This window comes from Crinia signifera, chromosome 1 (genome assembly GCF_055691185.1).
Source record: "Crinia signifera chromosome 1, ASM5569118v1, whole genome shotgun sequence".
NCBI classification, from domain to species: domain Eukaryota; kingdom Metazoa; phylum Chordata; class Amphibia; order Anura; family Myobatrachidae; genus Crinia; species Crinia signifera.
This window is the reverse complement of record NC_139217.1, coordinates 449,795,494-449,817,618: the sequence shown is the minus strand read 5'-3', so window position 1 is coordinate 449,817,618 and position 22,125 is coordinate 449,795,494. Positions and strand designations below refer to the sequence as shown.

The 22,125-nt window shown below is 45.3% G+C and overlaps 1 protein-coding gene across 2 annotated transcripts in view; it reads left to right on the top strand.

Annotated features, from left to right (window-relative positions):
- EGFLAM (EGF like, fibronectin type III and laminin G domains) overlaps positions 1 to 22,125 on the top strand; it is a 133,709-nt gene that overhangs the window by 87,440 nt on the left and 24,144 nt on the right. For both annotated transcript variants that reach the window (XM_083154560.1, XM_083154552.1), the window contains exons 9-15: positions 4,239 to 4,599; positions 8,013 to 8,113; positions 8,192 to 8,292; positions 13,057 to 13,201; positions 13,763 to 13,952; positions 14,051 to 14,176; positions 21,162 to 21,405. In XM_083154560.1, the coding sequence (XP_083010686.1) occupies positions 4,239 to 4,599; positions 8,013 to 8,113; positions 8,192 to 8,292; positions 13,057 to 13,201; positions 13,763 to 13,952; positions 14,051 to 14,176; positions 21,162 to 21,405 (1,268 nt within the window). The remainder of the gene's footprint in view (positions 1 to 4,238; positions 4,600 to 8,012; positions 8,114 to 8,191; positions 8,293 to 13,056; positions 13,202 to 13,762; positions 13,953 to 14,050; positions 14,177 to 21,161; positions 21,406 to 22,125) is intronic.

Genomic DNA, 22,125 nt, shown 5'->3' with positions numbered 1-22,125 from the left:
GCCCACTGCCTGACTGAACGACCCCCCACACACACACACACACACACCACCCCCCACCCGCGCAAATCCCCGCATTTGCATGTGAGGGGATTTTTTTTATTTTTTTTTATTCAATAATCTTTATTTCATCTTTTTTTTTTTTTGTATAAAATGTACAATTACCCCACATTAATACATTCATCTTGACATACTTTTTACTTATACATAGATATCATACATATACATTGGACATTTTTAGCATTACCAAGTCACTCTAGTGTGCCACTTTTTTCCTAGTTATCAAGTCTTGTTTCTTATTATATTCGTTTGTATTAGTTTTTAGTATTTTAATTTTTAACTTTTTTGTCGCATTGATGTCCCTCACCGCTTTCCTGCATAATGCTTTTAGGCTGCCAGTAGTTCGTCATCTCCTGTGTTTATTATCCGCGAGTTTCGCCATCTGTCCCACTTGTCATGGAATTTCTTGCGTGTGTTTCTGGAATAGAACATGTATTTTTCATGTTTCATTACCTCATTAACCAGCGCTCTCCATTTTGTCAGCGCTGGGTACTTTGTCGAGAACCACACACGGGCTATTACTACTTTTGTCAGCGTAATTAAACTAATGACATATGGATAGAGCATCGGTGAGTTATCTCCCCCTATTTCCAGCCCCAGTAGACAGGTTCTAGGGTTCACTTGGGTGATTGCAGGGACTGTCAGTCTAAGATCTTCCCATACCTGCTCCCACCATATGCTGAAACCCTGCTTTTGGTGTAGCGCATCTTGGGCATCTATCATCTACTCTCAATCTAGCCCTATGCATTCCCAATGGTGTACGATAGATCCTATGTACTATATAGAAGATGATTTGCTGATATCTAATAGATGCGGTCGCGTGTTTAATAGCTCCCATTATATCTTCCCACTCCTCTATTGTCAATGGACCCACATCTGACTCCCACTTCAATTTCAGTCACTCAAGTGCGGGTTGATGCTGTGTGTTATTCAGTGGCGTAGCTACGTTTTGGGCGCCCCCCCTGCCGTTAGGGGGGGGGGCGCCCACCCCCCCCTCGCCGCCCCGCCAAGCACCCCTACCCCGCCGCCCATGCAAACCCCCCCTCAATCCCCCACAGCCTTACCTATCGCGCTGGTCCCGGCGGCTCCGTTCTTCTGCTGAGGACCACCAGAAAATGGCCGCCCCCATACTTGCAGACAATTTCAGAGAACTGTGTGCTATATGGGGGCGGCCATTTTGTGGTGGTCCCCAGCAGAAGAACGGAGCCGCCGGGACCAGCGCGATAGGTAAGTCTGCGGGGGATTGAGGGGGGGTTTAACTATAGCACCCGGCGCCCCCACATGCACAGCGCCCCCCTGCGGTGGCGGGGGCTGCGGTGCTATAGTTACGCCGCTGGTGTTATATTAATGATTTTGTATAGTCTGGACACCCGACCTGTTTTGCCTAACCTCTGGAGCATTAACTTCACCGGTGACGGGGACATTTCAATAGTGAGCCCACCAAATTGACTTTGGATTGCATGTCATAATTGTAAATACCTAAAAAAGTGCTCATTTGGTATACCATATTCTGTTTGCAGCTGTTGAAAGGACTTCAGCCACAGATGACTATATAGCTGTCCTAGTCCCACAATCCCTTTTTGAGACCATATACTATCCCTAGACAGTTTCTCCAATTCTGGGTATTTTTTGTTAAACCATAGTGGAGATTCAATCTCCAACCCTGACCAATCCATGGCCGACTGAAAATGTCTCCATATCAGTATTGCTTGCCGAAGGATGGGAGTTTATATGTAGAAATACCTGATAACAAAAACAGAATTGGAGAATCCCAATGTCCCAGCTGTTCCCTGAGATAAGCCCATAGCAGAGGATCACTTGGGTTGGTAATCCAGCCCGCCAGGTGTGATATCTGCGATGCTAGGTAATAATTTCTTAGGTTTGGAAGTGCCAGGCCCCCTGCTCCTTGGGGCTATATAATGTTTTTATTGCTATGTGCAGGGATTTTTCTTTCCATAAAAAGGAAGTTATTAACTTCTCTATCGCTGAGAATACTGTTTTGGGGATGTATATGGGTGCATTTTGCCACACATATAAATATTTTGAATATATTTAGGCGCCCAGTAAGAGTCATCGGCAGTTTTTTCCAAATATGCATGCTGTCACCGGATACACATTAAGGGCCTTATTCTGGTCTGTGCGTCCGGAACCGAATATGCGGCCAGGACCGTGCGTCCTAAACCCCGCCTTCTGTACGGATCGCTCACTCCGTCCGAATGCGGTAAGCCGCTGACCGCACGGAGCACGAGTGGATTTCTCATGTATACACCTCCTCCATCTCTGGGAACCTCCCCCATCATTCGATGGTCGCATACCATCGAATGCAGGACCGAGCGGTCAGGCAGCTCCCGCGAGCTCAGACCCATCGGGCATTTCTCCGTGCAAAAGCAGGGATCTGGGCGGGCAGCTGACATCCGGCAATGTCATATGTCCTCCCCCTACATGTGCATCACGGCCGCATTACCATACGTACGCCCAGCGTTTTCATGGGAACGCCCATGAAACGTGGGGCGTATGCATATGTTAATGAGGCCAAACAGCCCTTCACGCCCCTCTCCTCCCCCTGTTCGTAGTGTAAACAATTAATGCGGAAATTGGACGTATGTCCCTTTCGCACATGCGCAGATATGCCTCTGCACATGCGCAGACACAAAACATCGGCGGAACGAACACACGCGGACATATCCGCACCAACCAGAATAAGGGCCTAAGTTCTACATAGCGTTGTGGGCAGGGGGTTATCCAGTATTTCACTTGCGATGTCCACCTTAGCGGGTATGTATACTGGTGGTCCTCTGGAATATGTCCTGATATTGGTAGTATGCTAGATTTATCCCAGTTTATGCGTAACCCCGAGAAGTCCCCGAATCTGTTCACTACTTTAAGCATTTGTCTCAGTGATCTCTTGGCGTCTCGCAGAAACAGCAGCATATCGTCTGCATATAGGGCTAAAGACACAACCAAGGCCCCCGACTTCCGGCTCTGCTCCCTCTGGAGATGATAATATAGGCGTCGCAGGTTATGGGTCGTAGTTTTCCCCGGCATAAACCCTGATTGATATGGGTGAATTATTGTCTCTATCACTTGGTTCAGCCGTGTGAATCTACGTTTAGTAGGGAGATGCATACCTCCCAACTGTCACGATTCCGTCGGGACAGTCCCGATTTTCGGGTCCTGTCCCGACGTCCCACCCGCGGCAGGCATTGTCCCGCTGCGGGGGGGTGGCAGTTGGGAGACCCCCCAATGTAGTAGAATAGACGCTGTGCGCATGCGCACAGCGTCTATTCTCGTATGAAAATGAGGTCACGGCTAATTAGCATAAGCCGCGCCCTCATTTGCATACGCCACGCCCCCTTTTCGGGCGCTCGCGCGGCTTCGCCGCGCGAGCGTCCCTATTTCTTCAAATGAAAAGTTGGGAGGTATGGAGATGGGCCTGTATGACTCTGGAAGTAGAGGATCCTTATCCTTTTTTGGTATGAGAATTTTTAGTGCCTCTGTCATGGTGGTTGGTAGTGAGCCCCATGTTAGAAGTGTATTAAAGAATTCAGTGAGATATGGAACAAAAAAATCGCCAAATTTCTTATAAACTTCTGATGGAATTCCATCTCTACCTGGGGCCTTTGACGCCAGGAGAGAGGATATAGCCAGTCTCACCTCCTCTGTTGTAAATTCAGCTTCCAACATCTGGGCATCTGTTTCCCCTCACATGCGGCTGAATGGAGGAAAAATCATTCGATCGATGCTGAACATCAAATGATTTCTGCAGCCGTCGGTCTAAAAAGTAAGTTTATACTGTACTTACTTTTTTAGATGGCCGCTGATCCTCCGATTCGGGGCGGCGCCGACGTCAGCCGCCCAACCCAAGCAGGCATTGTCACTCCTGTGTTCCCAGGGGAACTGCCAGCGTTTTCATGGGGACGCCCATAAAACGCTGTCTGTTATCCTGCTACTGCCCCCCTGACCGCCCCCCTTCCCTCCCCTGACAGGCGCAGACCCCCAACATCGGAAACACACACCCATAATTAATCCTAAACAACTGTCAATATACTGTGTGTACATTATTTCTGCCACACGTAAATGTTTGTTTATTCCGCAGCTATTGTTTGAATTCACCAGCGAAAAGTTTTTTTTTTTCCCTTCTAGTTATCAAATCTTGTAAAACTATGTTACTGTTTCCCCAGGTCAAACCACTTCCACCCAAGAAACGGGGAAAGTTTGTGATTGAGACAAAGATGACTCCAGGGACATATACAAAGATAGTTCCTCTGAGAACCACCACTGTTGCTGTTCCTGTGACAGCAAAACCGTCATTGACCACCCCTCGGAGAACGAGCACCACCCCTGTCCCCACTACCACCACAGTTAGAGCGACCACCTCGAAGCTTGCTAGGAAAACAGGCTTGGTGTTTCCCCCCAGGTTGTTCGATCTGCAATGTGAGGAAACCGTCTGCCCTGCTGATAGCTTCTGTCTCAATGACTATGACCGTGGGGGATCACAGTGTCACTGTATCCTGGGGAGAGGAGGAGAGACCTGTCAAGATGGTGAGTCCCTGTTTACCACTTACATAGAACCACATTAGTTTGTAGCAGGTGTCCATCACCTCGGCTGGGACACACACATAATGCCATGGCCAGATGTAGAACCAGGCAGGTGTTTCTCACAATGGTTTTAAAAATGTTGTTCTTCTCTATGTTGTTTATAAGGAACATGTATAAGACTGGGCCCAGGCCTGATAAGGCTGGTAGAAAAGGAACATTTAGGAGACTAGGCCTGATACTGAGTAGTCTGAGCTGTTAGTTGTAGAGAAGGAACATTTAGGAGACGAGGCCTGGCGCTGAGTAGCCTGAGCGGTTAGTTGTAGAGAATGAACATTTAGAAGACTTTGCCTGATACTGAGTAGGCTTCACTGTTGGTGGTAGAGGAGGAACATTTGAAAGACTGGTCTGGAACTGAGTAGGCTTGGCTGTTGGTGAAATAGAGGGAGCAATTAGAAGATGGGGCCTGGCGCTGGGTAGGCTTGGCTTTTGGTGCCAGAGAAGGAACATTTAAAAGACTGGGCACGGCACTGGGTAGGTTGGTCTGTTGGTGGCAGAGAAGGAACATGTAGAAGACTGGGTCTGACATGTAGGCTGGGCTGTTGGTGATAGAGAGGAAGCATTTAGAAGACTGGGCCTGGAGCTGAGTGAACTGGGCTGTTGGTGGTAGAGAAGCAACCGGTACTTGTTTCCTAGCACGACCACACCGATTTGCATCGGGGTGATCGTGTCGGAAAAATAGCGTCGGTCGCATCGCATGCGACTAAATCGCATGCGATGCGATCGACCCGATTTTTACATTGAATCAAATGTGAATAGGGTCCCTGGGACCCTATTTTACATTGGATTCAATGTAAAGTATTCCCCAGACCCCCAATTTTACCCCCTCAACGCCACCCCACGATTGACGCCACGCTTCGGGCTCGGTGGCTCGCTGCGCTCGCCACACTTTATATTCTCAACTCCACGCCGACGTGGATAGTAGGGGTATGAAAAGGTCGGAGGACACGCACTGCTGCCCCTCGCGGGCTCGCTGCGCTCGCCACGCTTCGGGTTGTCGTCAATCGTGGGGTGACGCTCACAATGGGGTTGCGTAACCCATGACGGGGCCATATACAATGTGAAATGGGTCATATTGGCCCATTTCACATTGTTTCCTATGTGAGATGGACTTAATCAATGGCACAAGACCGACGCGATGCTCCCGATTTCAATGTTAAAAATATTTTACCATTGAAGCCTATGGCAAAATCGCGGGCATTGCGTCGGTCGCGTTGGGGGCCATGTTAATGCACGCGACCGACGCGATGCCCCCGATTTTGCCTTTGCCGGCAAAATGGACCTGATTTCAAAGGAAATCGGGTCTATTGCGGGCATCGTGTACCTTAACTTTAAGGTACACGATGCCCGCGATTGTGGCCGTTCTAGGAAACAAGTACCAAGCAACCTTTATAAGACAGTTAGTCTTACTATAAAAACCTTAGGGGATGACTACAACGCTCCCCTACTGATGCCCTTATGCTGTGAACACTGACCTTCCCTACAGGCACAGTCTGCACACTTCCACACTTGAAGCGCCCAGGTCCCCCACACGGTCACCTGATAGGATGAAATCTCCAATATAATAGAGGGACAGTGCCCACTGTCTTAGAGGGACAGTGCCCACACTGTCTTGCGTAACAGAAGATGCAACACTCCCCGCCATGCTGAGCATCCACCAAAACTGGTTAAGGAAAGAAAAACAAGGTTTTGGGCAAGACTGGGGGACTCCAAATAACCAAGTGGTTGTCCACATGAGCAGTACCCCCTTAAATACCCCTGAAACAAATCACAGCCCCTGAGCCCGCAGTTAGCTCAAAATTAATGATTGACACCACAAACCAGAATATCTAATCTTCGTAGTAACAAAAGCTGCTCAACCAATGAGCAAAAAAACTGGATTCTTATATACTGTAGCCTCAAGCCTAGTCTGTTATCATCTATTCCAGGCATGGCCAAACTATGGCCCTCCAGCTGCTGTGAAACTACAAGTCCCATCATGCCTTGTCACAGTTTTGCTATTAGGGAATGCTAAAACTATGGCAAGGCATGCTGGGATGTGTAGTTTCACAACAGCTGGGGGGGGGGGGGGGGCACAGTTTCACCATGCCTGATCTATTCTAAGCAGCAAACAGCATCTTAATACGTTGTACAGTTTTTATGCTTTCCATTTGTGAAAAACAGGATTGTTCTTTCAAATCTATATATGGTAATATATAGAAATGTGGTTTAAACTTCAGTAAATCTCAAGGTTTAAAAAAAAAAAATCACACACACAAAAACTAAACAAAAAACATGTGGTCTACACTTTAGTAAATCTTCCCTAGATCAGCAAAGTCACTTTATAATGTAATGTTACCGTCTGTTATTGTAAATATCTAAAACAGATGAAGAAATGTAAATATCAATGTCCTCTCGTAGGCAGATTCTGGCAGAACCAAACGGAAAAAAACCCTTTCTGCTAACGGCCCCAGAGATTGGCCGGGAAAGTCATCGGAATTAAGTGTAGCTGAGATGTTCATACTGCAGTCCGCCTGACCTCACCGGGCTGGCGCCGGTACCTCGTGTATCATGTGCATATGAACAAATCAATGTGCTTTAATGGAGGACTGCTCACAACTACACACAAAGCAGGCAGCTGACCTTCCCCCTAGCGTTTACTACATGTCCTAATCAATGCTTCATTCCATCGACTTTCTATAATAGAGTAATAGTACGACCACTGTTATTAACCAATGAACGTCGTATGTGTATTCAGACCTCATAGCATTTCATAATGTTCTCACAATAGCAATTAATTGTATAGAAAACAAGGATAGGATTGCTCAAGCAGCAAACCATGGGGTCGATCCTATTAACCCCAATGTGTGCGGATAATTCGCCGAGTGGGTATCACCACGACACCGGGCGCACTTTACGGCATGCTGAATTTGCTGAAAAGCGCAGTGCTATGCAAAGCCGCTCACCTGCAGCAGCGCTCACCGCTCATCACCGGGGCATACACACTGGGCGGCTTTGAGCTGAAAACTGCTCAAACAGGGTGTTTTGCACGACTTTCAGCGCAAAGTCGCCCAGTGTGTATGGGCCTATAGACTTAATTTGGGTGCCATTTTCAGCGTGAAAACGGCACTCGAACGGTAACTCACACCCTTCAGGGGTTAATAGGATTGACCCCATGTTAAAACTTTCCTGTCAGTCACTGATTTGGGCTGTTAGGCAGTCAGGCTGTAGAATGGCATTTATTAGCCCTTGGTCCAGCCGTAGCTTAACGGACCGGACTATTGGCGTTTCAAACCCCATTCAGTTTAAGTGTGTGTATAGCGGTTAGGAGGAGTAGACACCCCGAAAGTATTTCTTACAAAATGTTCCCTTTGTTTTAGACATTAGCGTACAATATCCCCAGTTTTATGGCCATTCCTACATGACATTTGAACCACTGAAAAATTCCTACCAGACGTTTCAGATCACCGTTGAATTCAGGGTAAGTGTCTGTACTTGTAACCTAGAACGTGTTTGAGTCTATACTTGGCCGCCCCTTATGTTGATGTGTTTGTGTCAGGCTGAAGGTGACGATGGCTTGCTTCTCTACTGCGGTGAAAATGAGTACGGGCGAGGAGATTTCATGTCCCTGGCGTTAATTCGCAGGAGCGTTCAGTTCCGGTAAGTTTTTTTTATGACAATGAATCCGTCCTCTGTTACCAACACAAGTGGTTCATTAATCACAAGTTGTCAGACAAGCGGAGGGCTGTACGCATCTGTGCATGCACCATAAATGGTGACATATTCATATTACTTAGATTAAATGCCATCATTTGTTTCTTAGTGACAGTTGTTCTTGTAAAGGACACTCCACAACCGGGAGACAAATCTGTCATCGCCCCGGCACAGTGTGTCATGCATGGTTTAATTAAGTGTGTTGTACGCAGATCACAAACCACCAAATCTAATATTTTAGTATTTGGCCATGTTTTAAAATAATACCAATGCTAACAATACTACTACGACTACTACTGTTTCTACTAATATATATAAAAGGCTAACTTCTCCTCACCTCTTTGAGGTGAAGTACTGCCAGTGACCACTAGGGGCCACTCGATGGATCAAAGTAAAAGCAATTTTTGCAGGGACACTGATCTGTTTTAAACTTGATAGATATGGAGAGGTGGGGTGGAGAGTTTGTGGACTAAAAACGGCCACAACTCAAACTAAAAGTAAAAACTGTCACAGCTCAAAGTGAAAGTACATTGCAGAAGCTGTCCTTCGGAAGGGCATTTAACTAGTAATAATAATAATAACAATAATAATAATAACTTCTTCTCCTTCTTTTTCCTTGCACTGAGCTCTTAGTAACACACATGCATTGGCTTTCAGAGTAAAGGCCCTTATTCTGGTCGGTGCGGATATATCCGCGTGCGTTCGGGCCGCCGATGTTTTGTGTCTGCGCATGTGCAGAGGCGTCTCTGCGCATGTGCGAGCGGGGCGTACGGCCAAATCCCGCATGATATGTGAACACTCCGAACAGGGGGTGGAGAGGGGCGTGAAGGGCTATTTGGGCTCATTACCATATGCATACGCCCCGCGTTTCATGGGAGTTCCCATGAAAACGCTGGGCGTACGTATGGTAATGCGGCCGTGACGCACGTGTAGGGGGAGGACATATGACATCGCCGGATGTCAGCTGCCCGCCCAGATCCCTGCTTTTGCACGGAAAAATGTCTGTGTGGTCTGAGGTTGCGGGAGCTGGTGGAGCACTCGGTCCTGCATTCGATGGTCTGTGACCATCGAATGATGGGGGAGGTTCCCTTAGATGGAGGAGGCGTATTCCGTGTGAAATACACGTGCGGTTTGTTCGGCCAGCTTCTTACAGCGTACGGACGGAGTTGGCGATCCGTATGGAAGGCGGGGTTTCGCACGCATGGTCCTGGCCGCATAATCTGATCCGGCCGCACCGATCAGAATAAGGCCCAATGTTCTAGATAGTTCTCCGTATTGTTTAGATGACACAGATGACATAATAACTTTATGTTGGATTGAAGTGATTGGATTGAAGTGATAAAGAAAATAACATATGTTCATAAATAGGCACCTTAGACAGGATTGAGAAAAATAGTATTGGCAGTTATAAAACAATAATCTAGAGGGGAGAAATACAGAAGTTATAGTTGGATGGATTTGCCTACAGTCCTAATGGGGTTATTCTAGTTCACTCTTTCTGACAAAATCCTTCTTAGACGGACAAAACCATGTGCACTGCAGGGGGGGCAAATGTAACATGTACAGAGAAAATTGAATTTGGGTGGGGTTTTACTTCAAAGTGAGATCTATATTGCAGTGTAGAAATAAAGCAGCCAGTATTTACCCTGCACAGAAACAAAATAACTCACCCAAATCAAATTCTCTCTGCACATGTTACATCTACCCCCTGCAGTGCACATGGTTTTGTCCATCTAAGAAGGATTTTGTCAGAAAGAGTGAACTAGAATAAGGCCCTGAGTTCCAGGGAAAATAGAATTCCCTATTCAGGTCACTTGCTTCTTTTAGTCAGGCGTGAAATATATTATTGCTGCAATTCAGTTCTGTCAGGGAAACGAGTATGTACTAAATCTAATTGTAATTAAATTACATTGCAATGTAATGTCTCAGTCACCTCACCTTATCTCCCTCTGTGATGTGGGCCCTGTGCTGCGAGTCCTGTAACTCCTGAGGCCTGTTCTGTAAAGGTGCATACACACTGAGAGATTTTCCCCCTGGCCGGCGATTTTCCTGGGGATGGCAGGGACGCTATGGAAAGCCATCCACCATGTCTCCCATCTGCCTGCTGGTAATACCTGCAGATGAGCGAGGGCCGGCAATGATGCGGGAGCCAGCTCTCACTGAACATAGCCAGGTTGTACACAGTGGGCGGCTTTCAGCTCAAAATCATCCATTATGTATTGGACTTTAGTCCTGTACTGTGAATCCTGTGCTGTGAGTCCTGCACTGTGCTGTGAGTCCTGTGCTGTGAAACAGTCCTGAGAGTCCTGTGCTGTGAAGCATTGTACTGGGACTCTTGAGGCCTTTGCCGTGAATCCTGTTCTTTAGGTCCTGTGCTTGAGGTGATTTGCTTTTAGACATGTGCTGTGCTGTGAGTCCCTGGGATACTGTGCTGGGAGTCCTATGCAGTCTTGTTCTGTTAGTCTTATGCTATACTGTTAGTCTTATGCTATACTGTTAGTCTTATGCTATACTGTTAGTCTTGTGCTTCGTAGTTAGGATCTGTGCTGATCCCGACAGTCATTAGCCCAACGTCGGGATCCCAACTGGCCGGACTCCGACAGCATGGCAAGCGCAACAAAGCCCCGCGCTGCGGGCACATTGGCTTGCTACGCAAGCCACCTATTCTATTCTCCCTCTATGGGGTTGTGGACCCCCACGAGGGAGCATAACGGTGTTTTAACAGTCGGGATCCCGACGTCGGGTAATTGACTGTCGGGATCCCGACTGTCAGGACCCCATCCAGCACCCATAATCATTATCACATTCTCCCCCTGTAATCATTATCCTCCTCTCCAACTGTAATCATTATCCTCCTCTCCCCCTGTAATCATTATCCTCATCTCCCCCTGTAATCATTATCCTCCTCTCCCCCCATAATCATTATCCTCCTCTCCAACTGTAATCATTATCCTCCTCTCTCCCTGTAATCATTATCCTCCTCTCCCCCTGTAATCATTATCCTCCTCTCCCCCTGTAATCATTATCCTCCTCTCCAACTGTAATCATTATCCTCCTCTCCCCCTGTAATCATTATCCTCCTCTCTCCCTGTAATCATTATCCTCCTCTCCCCCTGTAATCATTATCCTCCTCTCCAACTGTAATCATTATCCTCCTCTCCCCCTGTAATCATTATCCTCCTCTCTCCCTGTAATCATTATCCTCCTATCCCCATGTAATCATTATCCTCCTCTCCCCCTGTAATCATTATCCTCCTCTCCAACTGTAATCCATTATCCTCCTCTCCCCCTGTAATCATTATCTTCTTCTCCAACTGTAATCATTATCCTCCTCTCTCCCTGTGACCATTATCCCATTCTCCCCCTGTAATCATTATCCTCCTATCCCCCTGTAATCATTATCCTCCTCTCCCCCTGTAATCATTATCTTCCTCTCCTCCTGTAATCACTATCCTCCCCCCATGTAATCATTATCCTCCTCTCCCCCTGTAATCACTATCCTCCTCTCCCCCTGTAATCATTATCCTCCTTTCCCCCTGTAATCATTATCCTCCTCTCCCCCTGTAATCATTATCCTCCTCTCCCTCTGTAATCATTATCTTCCTCTCCCCCAGTAATAATTATCCTCCTCTCGCCCTGTAACCATTATCCTCCTCTCCCCCTGTAATCACTATCCTCCTCCCCCTGTAATCATTATCCTCATCTCCCGCTGTAATCATTATCCTCCTCTCCCCCTGTAATCATTATCCTCCTTTCCCCCTGTAATCATTATCCTCCTCTCCCCCTGTAATCATTATCCTCCTCTCCCTCTGTAATCATTATCTTCCTCTCCCCCAGTAATAATTATCCTCCTCTCCCCCTGTAACCATTATCCTCCTCTCCCCCTGTAATCACTATCCTCCTCCCCCTGTAATCATTATCCTCATCTCCCGCTGTAATCATTATCCTCCTCTCCCCCTGTAATCATTATCTTCCTCTCCCCCAGTAATAATTATCCTCCTCTCCCCCAGTAATAATTATCCTCCTCTCCCCCTGTAATCATTATCCTCCTCTCCCCCTGTAATCATTATCCTCCTCTCCCCCTGTAATCATTATCCTCCTCTCCCCCTGTAATCGTTATCCTCCTCTCCCTGTAATCATTATCCTCCTCTCCCCCAGTAATAATTATCCTCCTCTCCCCCAGTAATAATTATCCTCCTCTCTCCCTGTAATCATTATCCTCCTCTCCCCCTGTAATCATTATCCTCCTCTCCCGCTGTAACCATTATCCTCCTCTCCCCCTGTAATCATTATCCTCCTCTCCCCCTGTAATCATTATCCTCCTCTCCCCATGTAATCATTATCCTCCTCTCCCCCTGTAATCATTATCCTCCTCTCCCCCTGTAATCACTATCCTCCTCCCCCTGTAATCATTATCCTCCTCTCCCCCTGTAATCATTATCCTCATCTCCCGCTGTAATCATTATCCTCCTCTCCCCCTGTAATCATTATCCTCCTCTCCCGCTGTAACCATTATCCTCCTCTCCCTCTGTAATCATTATCCTCTGCTATAGAAATGAAATGCTTCTGTGCAGCTCTGTGTACATTAGCTGGGAGAACACATGTACAAACCATGTTAGAGTCCAAATACTGCTAAATATGTCACTTGTGTATTGCGCTAATTTAACACTTCCACAGATTCTGTACACAGCTCTTATTGTCTTTTTCCAGTTATAACTGTGGCACCGGCACTGCAGTCATTACAAGTGACCGTAAAATCAAACCGGGTACTTGGCACACTGTAAGCTTATACAGAGAGGGCCTAAATGGATGGATCACAATTGATAATGGAACCGCTGTGTCTGGCCAATCACCGGTAAGATATACAAAACTATTATACAGGGGAGGTAAATGCTATATCAATCCTGCTTGATTTTAGTGTGGCCAGCCCATGAAGAGAGCATAATTATCTTAGGTGCAGGCAGGGCCCTCTTTAGGGGCGTGTGTGGCCTAGCCATGCCCCCTGACAACCACACCCCCAGAAAGCCACACCCTCAACTTGGCTCACTCTCCTCTTGCTGGGTCTGACTAATGGCGTTGCATGATTTTAATTGGTTTGCATACCTGGTCTCATTTGTGGGTCACGTATAACTGTCTTTTATTTAATGACTCAACATTGTGAGTGAATAGAAATTGCTATTGCACAATATCGTTGGAACATCTTTGCTATCTGACACGCAAGGTCTGTCCCCTGTCATCTAAAGACAATCACATAGATGAATGTAATTATCACTGAAGAATTCTCCCAGGTGAAATAAAAAGTGACAGCGATTTTACACACGCGCAATTCTACAATGAATGTGATAGAAATTTGTCAAAGGAAATTCATCAACAAAATTCATTACCAAGGGCGAATGTCTGTGTTTTGCCTTCCCAGGGGCAGTACAGTAAGATCACGTTCCGGACACCCTTCTATCTGGGCGGTGCACCCAGTGCTTACTGGCTTGTGAAATCAGCAGGGACCAACAGAGGATTCAAAGGTTGCGTCCAGTCCCTGACTGTGAACGGAAGGAATGTGGACATGAGACAATGGCCGCTGGGGAAGGCTCTGAGCGGAGCCGATGTTGGTAAATAATTGTATTTATTTAGCGGTTTAAATAATAAAACAGAAAAGTAAAATGACTGATTACCCGGTGTTACATAAATGTTGTTTCCCCTCACACAGGTGACTGCAGTGTTGGGGTCTGTGATGAGGCGTCCTGTATAAATGGGGGGACCTGTACGTCTAAGTCTGCTGATTCCTACATGTGTCTCTGCCCTATGGGATATCAGGGGAGGCACTGTGAGGACGGTAAGACCGGTTTAACAACACGTTCCTTGTTTCATCGTATCTTGACATTTGTATCTGTCCTCATTATTGCTTTAAAGTCCCTCTTAGTGTATTGTTGCTGTTAGGTTTACAATGTCTAATCTAGCCAGACGATGTGACTCAATGGTGGGCGCTGTTGTGTCATCAGACCAAGGGCCAGAGCAGATAATTGTTGCCCCGCTGAATTCCCCCTTCCCCCTGTCGAGCGGAGGAAGGGAGGAGAAATCATTGATTGCCGCTCCCTCACCAACAAATGATTTCTCCAGCCGTCGCTGGAAATTGGCGGTAGGCGCTGACGACATGTGATCTGAGTGATCAGGTCTGAATAACCCCCAAAGTTTTCAGTCTGCGCATGCATCTGGGCTGGATAGGGAATGCATCCAGGACATTCATTCTGGAACTTGTAGAATGAATTTGGATGCAGAGAGAGGCAGGAACCTGAGAGGTAACAGTGGGAAGGGCTAGTCAGATGCAGGCGGGTTGGTACCAGCGCCTGCATAATCTGTCACAGTTGTACTTTTGCCCATTTTCAGACTCACATTCTGCGCTTGCGTACGTCTAATGCAAATCCATTGGGACGGCATTAGCATAAAGTCGCGTGTACAAAGCAGTTGCTGTTGGCAAAACCTCCCTTAAGTCTAGATATGCCACATCTACAGCCCCCCCTTCATCTAGTATTTTGGTCACGGAGTCAAAAAAGTCAATGAGACTTGTTTGGCATGATCTCCCTGCAGTAAAACCATGCTTTTTTGGATCCTGTAAGTTGTTTAACTTAAGATATTCCACTATTCTTTCTATTAATAGTATTTCCATTAATTTCCCTACTAGTGATGTAAGGCTCACTGGTCTGTAGTTACTTGCTTCTTCTTTGCTTCCACCTTTGTGCAGTGGAACTACATTTGCTCTTTTCCAGTCCTCTGGAACTGCACCTGTATCTAGTGACTGGTTGAATAAATCTGTTAATGGCGCTACCAACACATCTTTTAGTTCTTTTAGTATCCTTGGATGCACTCCGTCTGGCCCCATTGATTTATCCACTTTCAGTCTTGAAAGTTCTGTTAGGACTTTCTCCCTAGTAAATGTACTTCCATCTACCTTATTTTTATGAATGTCCTTGCAACTTAACTGTGGTCCCTTCCCTTCTCCTTCTACAGTGAATACGGAGCAAAAGTAATTATTTAGATGATCTGCAATTGCCTTGTCTCCCTCCAACAAATTCTCAGTGTCTGTTCGCAGTCTTATTATTACTCCATTTGATTTTCTCCTTTCACTTATATACTTAAAAAAAGAGTGGCACTTGTGTAGTTTCACGGCGCCAGCGTCTGAGTCTCCTTGCGGGGCTCACTTCGCTTGCCGCGCTATCTAAAATCAACTCCATGCCAACGTGGATAGTGGGGGTATGAACTATCCACGTTGGCATGGAGTTAAGTTACTTTATTTTAGATAGTTTGGCGAGCGTACCCAACCCGGAAGTAGCATGGCGCCATGCTGGCGCCGTGAAACTACACAAGAACCAAAAGTTTTGTTTCCTTTATCTACTGACTGAGCCATTTTCTCCTCAGCTTGTGCCTTGGCACGCCTGATCACTTTCTTAGCCTCTTTGCGTCTGGCAAGATACAATTCATTGTCATTATTATTTTGAGTCTGCTTGTATGTCCTAAAGGCCATCTTTTTTGCTTTTACACTAGTTGATACCTCTTTAGTAAACCACACTGGCTTCCTTTTCCTGGTACTTTTCTTAACCCTTTTGATACAAAGGTCCGTTGCCTTTAGTATTGCACTTTTTAATATTTTCCACCTCTCCTGCACTCCTTTCAAGTTCCTCCAATCTGCTAATGAGTTGCTTAAACATCTCCCCATTTTTGCATGTATGACTTTGCTTTGGCAACCCCTTCCCCCTTATTCCTCCAGGCAGCCCACAAGCTTGCCTGGGCACCCTCTGTGCTGTAACTTGGGTCTTGCACCCTGGGTGGTGGCACTTGTATCTTTCTGCGCTTGTTTGACATAATCTGCAATGTTCTGGGTCAAGAAAGTAATTTGGCTTTAAAAAGACATTTCTTTAAAAAAAAAAAAAAACATACAATCCCACAAATTCCCCTGCCGTTGATGTGATACTCCCAGTTCTGTAGTTTCCGTACATCCCTTCTGTGTTTTCTGGGAAGAGCATTGTAATCATAGGGGGTCATCATTCTGGTTTTCTCAGTAAACTGTGAAGCTTGCAGCTTACCAAGCACCAGAGGCGCGGCGCACTGCCCTGCCAACCATCCAATGATATCGTCTAGCTTCTCAAATAAAAGTCAGTGGGAACTGTGACGTCAGAAGCCCCCCCACCGGCAGACATAGTCACGTGGGACACCCATAAAACGCTGGGCATTCCCGTGGGGGATCCCCACCGCCGTCTGCCCCGCCCGATGTTTGTGAAGGGCTCTGCGACTATGCAAATCGCGAAGTTATTGGCAAATGGGGTCAAACTCGCAGGAATGCGATTGGATCAGAATGTCCCCCATAGATTCAGAGTCCAGATTCCTTTCCAGGATATGCATGACCTGTCTCTTCATATAAACTATTTTATTAAGTAAATGTTTATATATTGTTTTATACCCATTTCTATTTACATTTATGAAGTGGTTCTCCAAAATAATTAAAATGTTTACCTTTCTCAATTTAATAAAACAGATGGTGTGTGTGTTTGGAGGGGGAGGATACACAGCGGAGATTCGCCCGCATTCTCGCCACTTGGAACATTTCCCCGTTTCCCTTCCAACTATTTTAAGTTATTTGTAGAATGTTCTCAAATTGTTCTTTTTAGCTGTTGCAAGTTATCAGCCCATACCAGAGCTGATTGTCCTTGATTTTTGTTTATTTCTGTTCTCTGTGGGGGGTGTGGATTGAAAGGTCTACTGCAGGCATTCCCAACCACGGTCCTCAAGGCACACCAACAGTGCAGGTTTTAGTGATATCCAGGCTTCAGCACAGATGGTTTAATCAGACTCCCTCTGATACTAATTAAGTCACCTGTGCTCAAGCCTGGATATCTACAAAACCTGCACTGTTGGTGTGCCTTGAGGACCGTGGTTGGGAATGCCTGGTCTACTGTGTCTAGGTATACAGTCAAATGGTTGATATGCAATTGGTCAACATGGTGAAAAGGTCGCCACAAAAAAACTGGGGGGACCCCCATGTCGTCATTTTCATGTGTCCACCATTGTCATGTCAAAGTTTTACTTGTGTCAAATCTTTGTCAATGTCATCCTATTGCATGATGACATTTTATCAGTGTCATCCTTTTGTAGGTGTTGACCTATTGAATGTTGACCTTTTGGTGTCGGCCTATTGACCTATAGAACCCACACTGAGACATATGTCAGATACAGTACAACGAGGGTGGGCACATAAAAATGGTAACTTACAGCGCATTAACTTGGGTCCGGCTTATGTCGAAAATGTTCTATCTTGGCTTAGAAACCAAGGTCTATGACCCTGCTCGACCCGGCTTAGCTCTGAAAGGTAGATGACCTGAGTAACATATAAAAGAAATTGATTGGCCGGGACAGTAGTGCTTGGAGATGAGATCATCTGTAAGTACCCACTGATCACCGGAAGACCTGGGTCACTGGAAGACCCAAGTGTGAAGTGGCAATCCGGGTCATCACCCAAGAGTAAAAGGGGTAACCCGAGCTTCAACCCCATGGTTTAAGCCAGGTAATTATCTGCTAAGAGAGCACCATACCAGGCCAGTCCCGAGAAGGATGGAAACCGGTAGCTGGTACATTCTGAGAACATTTCAGGTGCTTCCCCATGCAGCAGGGAGAGAGGGTTATGGTTAGGCCAGTGGTTCCCAAACTTTTTTCAATCACGGCACCCCTGAGTATCAGAATTTTTTTCACGGCACCCCTAGGCCAAAACTTTCTAATTGAAAAATATTAAATTAACTAAAATGTATTTAGAGCTCTTCCTTAGGGTCAGTTATGGGGTGAGGGACAGGATTCACTTCTGTTCGTCCACAATTTTTCTATTAAATTGGTCATAAATAATTTGAATTGGTCACGGGCCACCAACCCAAGGCACCCCTGCAACTCACTCAAGGCACCCCAGGGTGCCACGGCACACAGTTTGGGAACCACTGGGTTAGGCACTTAGAAGGGAAGGTTAGGCTGCATGGGGAGGGGGGGGGGGGGTAGATCTAGGCAGCAGAGTCAGCGCTGCAGAGAGGAGGGGGGAGCGGGTACTAATTACCCAGGCCCGGGCTTGCTGGAGGGGGAATGTAAGAATGCTTTCTTGACCCCTGTCATGATTCGCACCTTTGAGATGTTGGCATTGGTAACGCTGGCATCCCCACCGCCGGTCATCCATATTTATCATGCAATAGCTCTAGAAGTGGTTTAATGAATTACTGACCAAGTCCCATACTTACTTACTCAGCTATATCTTAGTGTCCTCTGACTATTTTTATTACTATTTGGAGATAAATGTGTGACTGAAAAGACAAATTCCTACTGTAGCTAAAAATAAATGCAAACTAAAAAATAGAGAGCGCACTGTACTGATCTAATTGTAAATTTATTCAATAACAATATATATAACCCAATAACATACACATAAAAAATGATAATAATATTTTAAAAAATTAAAATTTATAATTCATTCAATAATTAATACTGGTCAGCAGCATCCACTAAGTTAACCAATTAATCCAATATGAGGCAATCTGGGTGCCTCAAACCCGCTTTAGCACATTAGAATCATCCATTAGAGTAAGTAATGTTCCAAATGACTTTCAAGGAAATTACTGAAAGTTTGTATCAATAATGGTGGAAGATAATTAAGTGTTCTTTGGTCAAAATATCCTAAATGGCTGACAGCGATTGAATATGGTCTGCACAAAAGGAGATGTTATATTACCGGCTGATGATATGATGCAGTGGTTTTGTAGTTGGAGTGTCCGCTTCTACCGGCGTTACTCCAATGGAGGGGGAGCCGGTGCCGGGAGCAGACACTACGATGAAGCAGAAAATGGTATGGAGGACCCCGGACTTGCTAACAACCAGCGTGACTCAGATGGACACGGAGCCGACGCTGGGAGCCGCCGTGGGATGTTTCTCTCTGCTTTATAACTTCACTCACCGTCCAGGTGCCGGTATTGGTACGTGAAGGATCGCCGCAGGTCTATTTTTTAAAGTGCCGTGGTGCGTGCAGATATTTTCAAAAAGAAGCAAGGAGGGGAGGCTGTCCCAATTGTATTTAGAGTTGATAAAGGATTAGTGGATCGCTCAGACACAAAAAGGTAGCTCTCTTGACGCGTTTCTCTGTCCATAAAGTGTTGACGGTTTCCTCATCTTCTGATGTCCATCCATGTCCTGTCCATCTGAGTTACGCTGGTTGTTAGCAAGTCCGGGGTCCTCCATACCATTTCCTGCTTCATCGTAGTGTCTGCTCCCGGCACCGGCTCCCCCTCCATCGGAGTAACGCCGGTAGAAGCGGACACTCCCAACTACGAAACCACCGCATCACATCATCAGCCGGTAATATAACATCTCCTTTTGTGCAGACCATATTTAATCGCTGTCAGCCATTTAGGCTATTTTTACCAAAGAACACTTAATTATCTTCCACCATTATTGATACAAACTTTCAGTAATTTCCTTGAAAGTCATTTGGAACATTACTTACTCTAATGGATGATTCTAATGTGCTAAAGTGGGTTTGAGGCACCCAGATTGCGTCATACTGGATTAATTGGTTAACTTAGTTGATGCTGTTGACCAATATTAATTATTGAATGAATTATAAATTGTATTTTTTTTTATATTATCATCATTTTTTATGTGTATGTTATTGGGTTATATATATTTTTATTGAATAAATTTACAATTAGATCAGTACAGTGCGCTCTCTATTTTTTAGTTTGTGTTTTGTGGTTCAGATTAATTTCTGTTCTGGGAGCAGCATTATAGCTGTGTTCATTATTAAATTATTATTGAATTTGATATTCATCAGTTGCGCCTGTTTATACTTCTTAAGTAGATATTCTTTTAAAAATAAATGGACTGCATGTATCCCGGAATCTCACTTATAATTTATTTCACATTTGAAGAACATTATCGCAGTTTAATCCTTTTTTTTTTTGTTTGTTTTAATTGACATCTATCCTTCTGTATAAAAGAGATACAGGTGATTAGACACAAGAGCGCTCAAAGTGAAACCTTTAAAGGGGTATTACAATCAAAACAATATCACCTTTTGACTTGGTAGGTACTGCATAGATTCAATATGCACAGCTCACAATCTGCAATGATAACCACCTCTTCTCACAATTCAAGTGATGAAGGTGGAGACAGAAAAAAGCAAAATAGTGCAAATTATCTTCAGTTTAAAAGGAATTTAATATCAGTCCACATTTACAGTGTTTACTGGCATCTATCCCAAGGAGAAGAACTAGACGGACGGACGGTCATTGCGGTGTAGCCTCATCCCCCTGGAGTTCCGGACTTCGGTGTTGAACTGATAAGTGCTCCTGCTGAATTCAATCCTTGACTGTTCCCTGTTTGCCTTGTGGTGATACCATATCATGCTGTTTTAACCGTCTACATTTGTAAGTGTGGACTGATAGTAAATTCCTTTTAAACTGAAGATAATTTGCACTATTTTGCTTTTTTCTGTCTCCACCTTCATCACTTGAATTGTGAGAAGAGGTGGTTATCATTGCAGATTGTGAGCTGTGCATATTGAATCTATGCAGTACCTTCCAAGTCAAATGGTGATATTGTTTTGATTGTAATACCCCTTAAAGGTTTCACTTTGAGCGCTCTTGTGTCTAATCACCTGTATCTCTTCTATACTGCTTTGTCATTTTGGATATTTGTAGATGTTATACCGTAAGGTGGCAACACTAGCTGCACATTGTGTCTAGTTGCGCACGTTTGTTGTCACACTTTTCTAAACCCATATCTATCCTTCTGTGTTGAAGCTTTCATCCTGGCCATTCCGCAGTTCAATGAGACCCTGCGCTCCTACGCTGTGACCAGGTGGCCTTTTGAGCCGCATCATTACCTCTCCTTCATGGAGTTCGATATGACATTCCGGCCGGATGCCGATGACGGAGTCATTCTCTACAGCTACGACACGGACAGTAAGGATTTCATCTCCATCGGCATGGTCAGCGGCTATGTGGTTTTCAGGTTTGACTGCGGTTCAGGAACGGCAGTTATAAGGTAAGGGATAGCCGTGAGCTATTTTATATAAAAAAAAAAAATAATTTGAAAACTTTTTGGAATAGCTGTATGAATTGCATAAACACATTAAAGACCTTGTACTGGCCCATTTCCAACCACACTAGAGATGACCATCAGAGACCGATATTTGGTATCCATCATTGGTCAAGATTTGATTAAAATGTTTGTTCCATTCAATGGCAGATTTGTGACGGTTGCCACCCTCACATTCTTGATTCTGATGCCCTACATGACCAAGGCCCAAGGTACCTAAAGCAGCTTCTGATTCCATACTGTCCCAGCCGATTACTGCGGTCTGTAGATGAAGGACTGTTAGCAGTACATAGAATCTCCTGTAATTCATCCGGACGTTGAGCTTTTAGCCATGCGGCTCTGACTCTATGGAACTCACTTCCCCGCACAGTTTGAGAGACCCCCACTCTAGAATCCTTCAAAGACTTTCCTGTTTACTCAAGCATTTCCGTAATTCCTTTAAGTATTGTTTATGAAAAGCTTTTCTGTACTTCATTGTTCTTGTACTGTATTACATTCATTCTATCTGTTAAGCGCCTTGAGTCCTATTGGAGAAAGAGCGCTATATAAATAAAATTATTAATATTACCAAACATACTAGATTTGATACAAAATTCAGGAAAAAACTGATGTCAAACATCTGTATGTCGACCGTTTGTGTTTGTTGACTTAGTGCATGTTGATCAT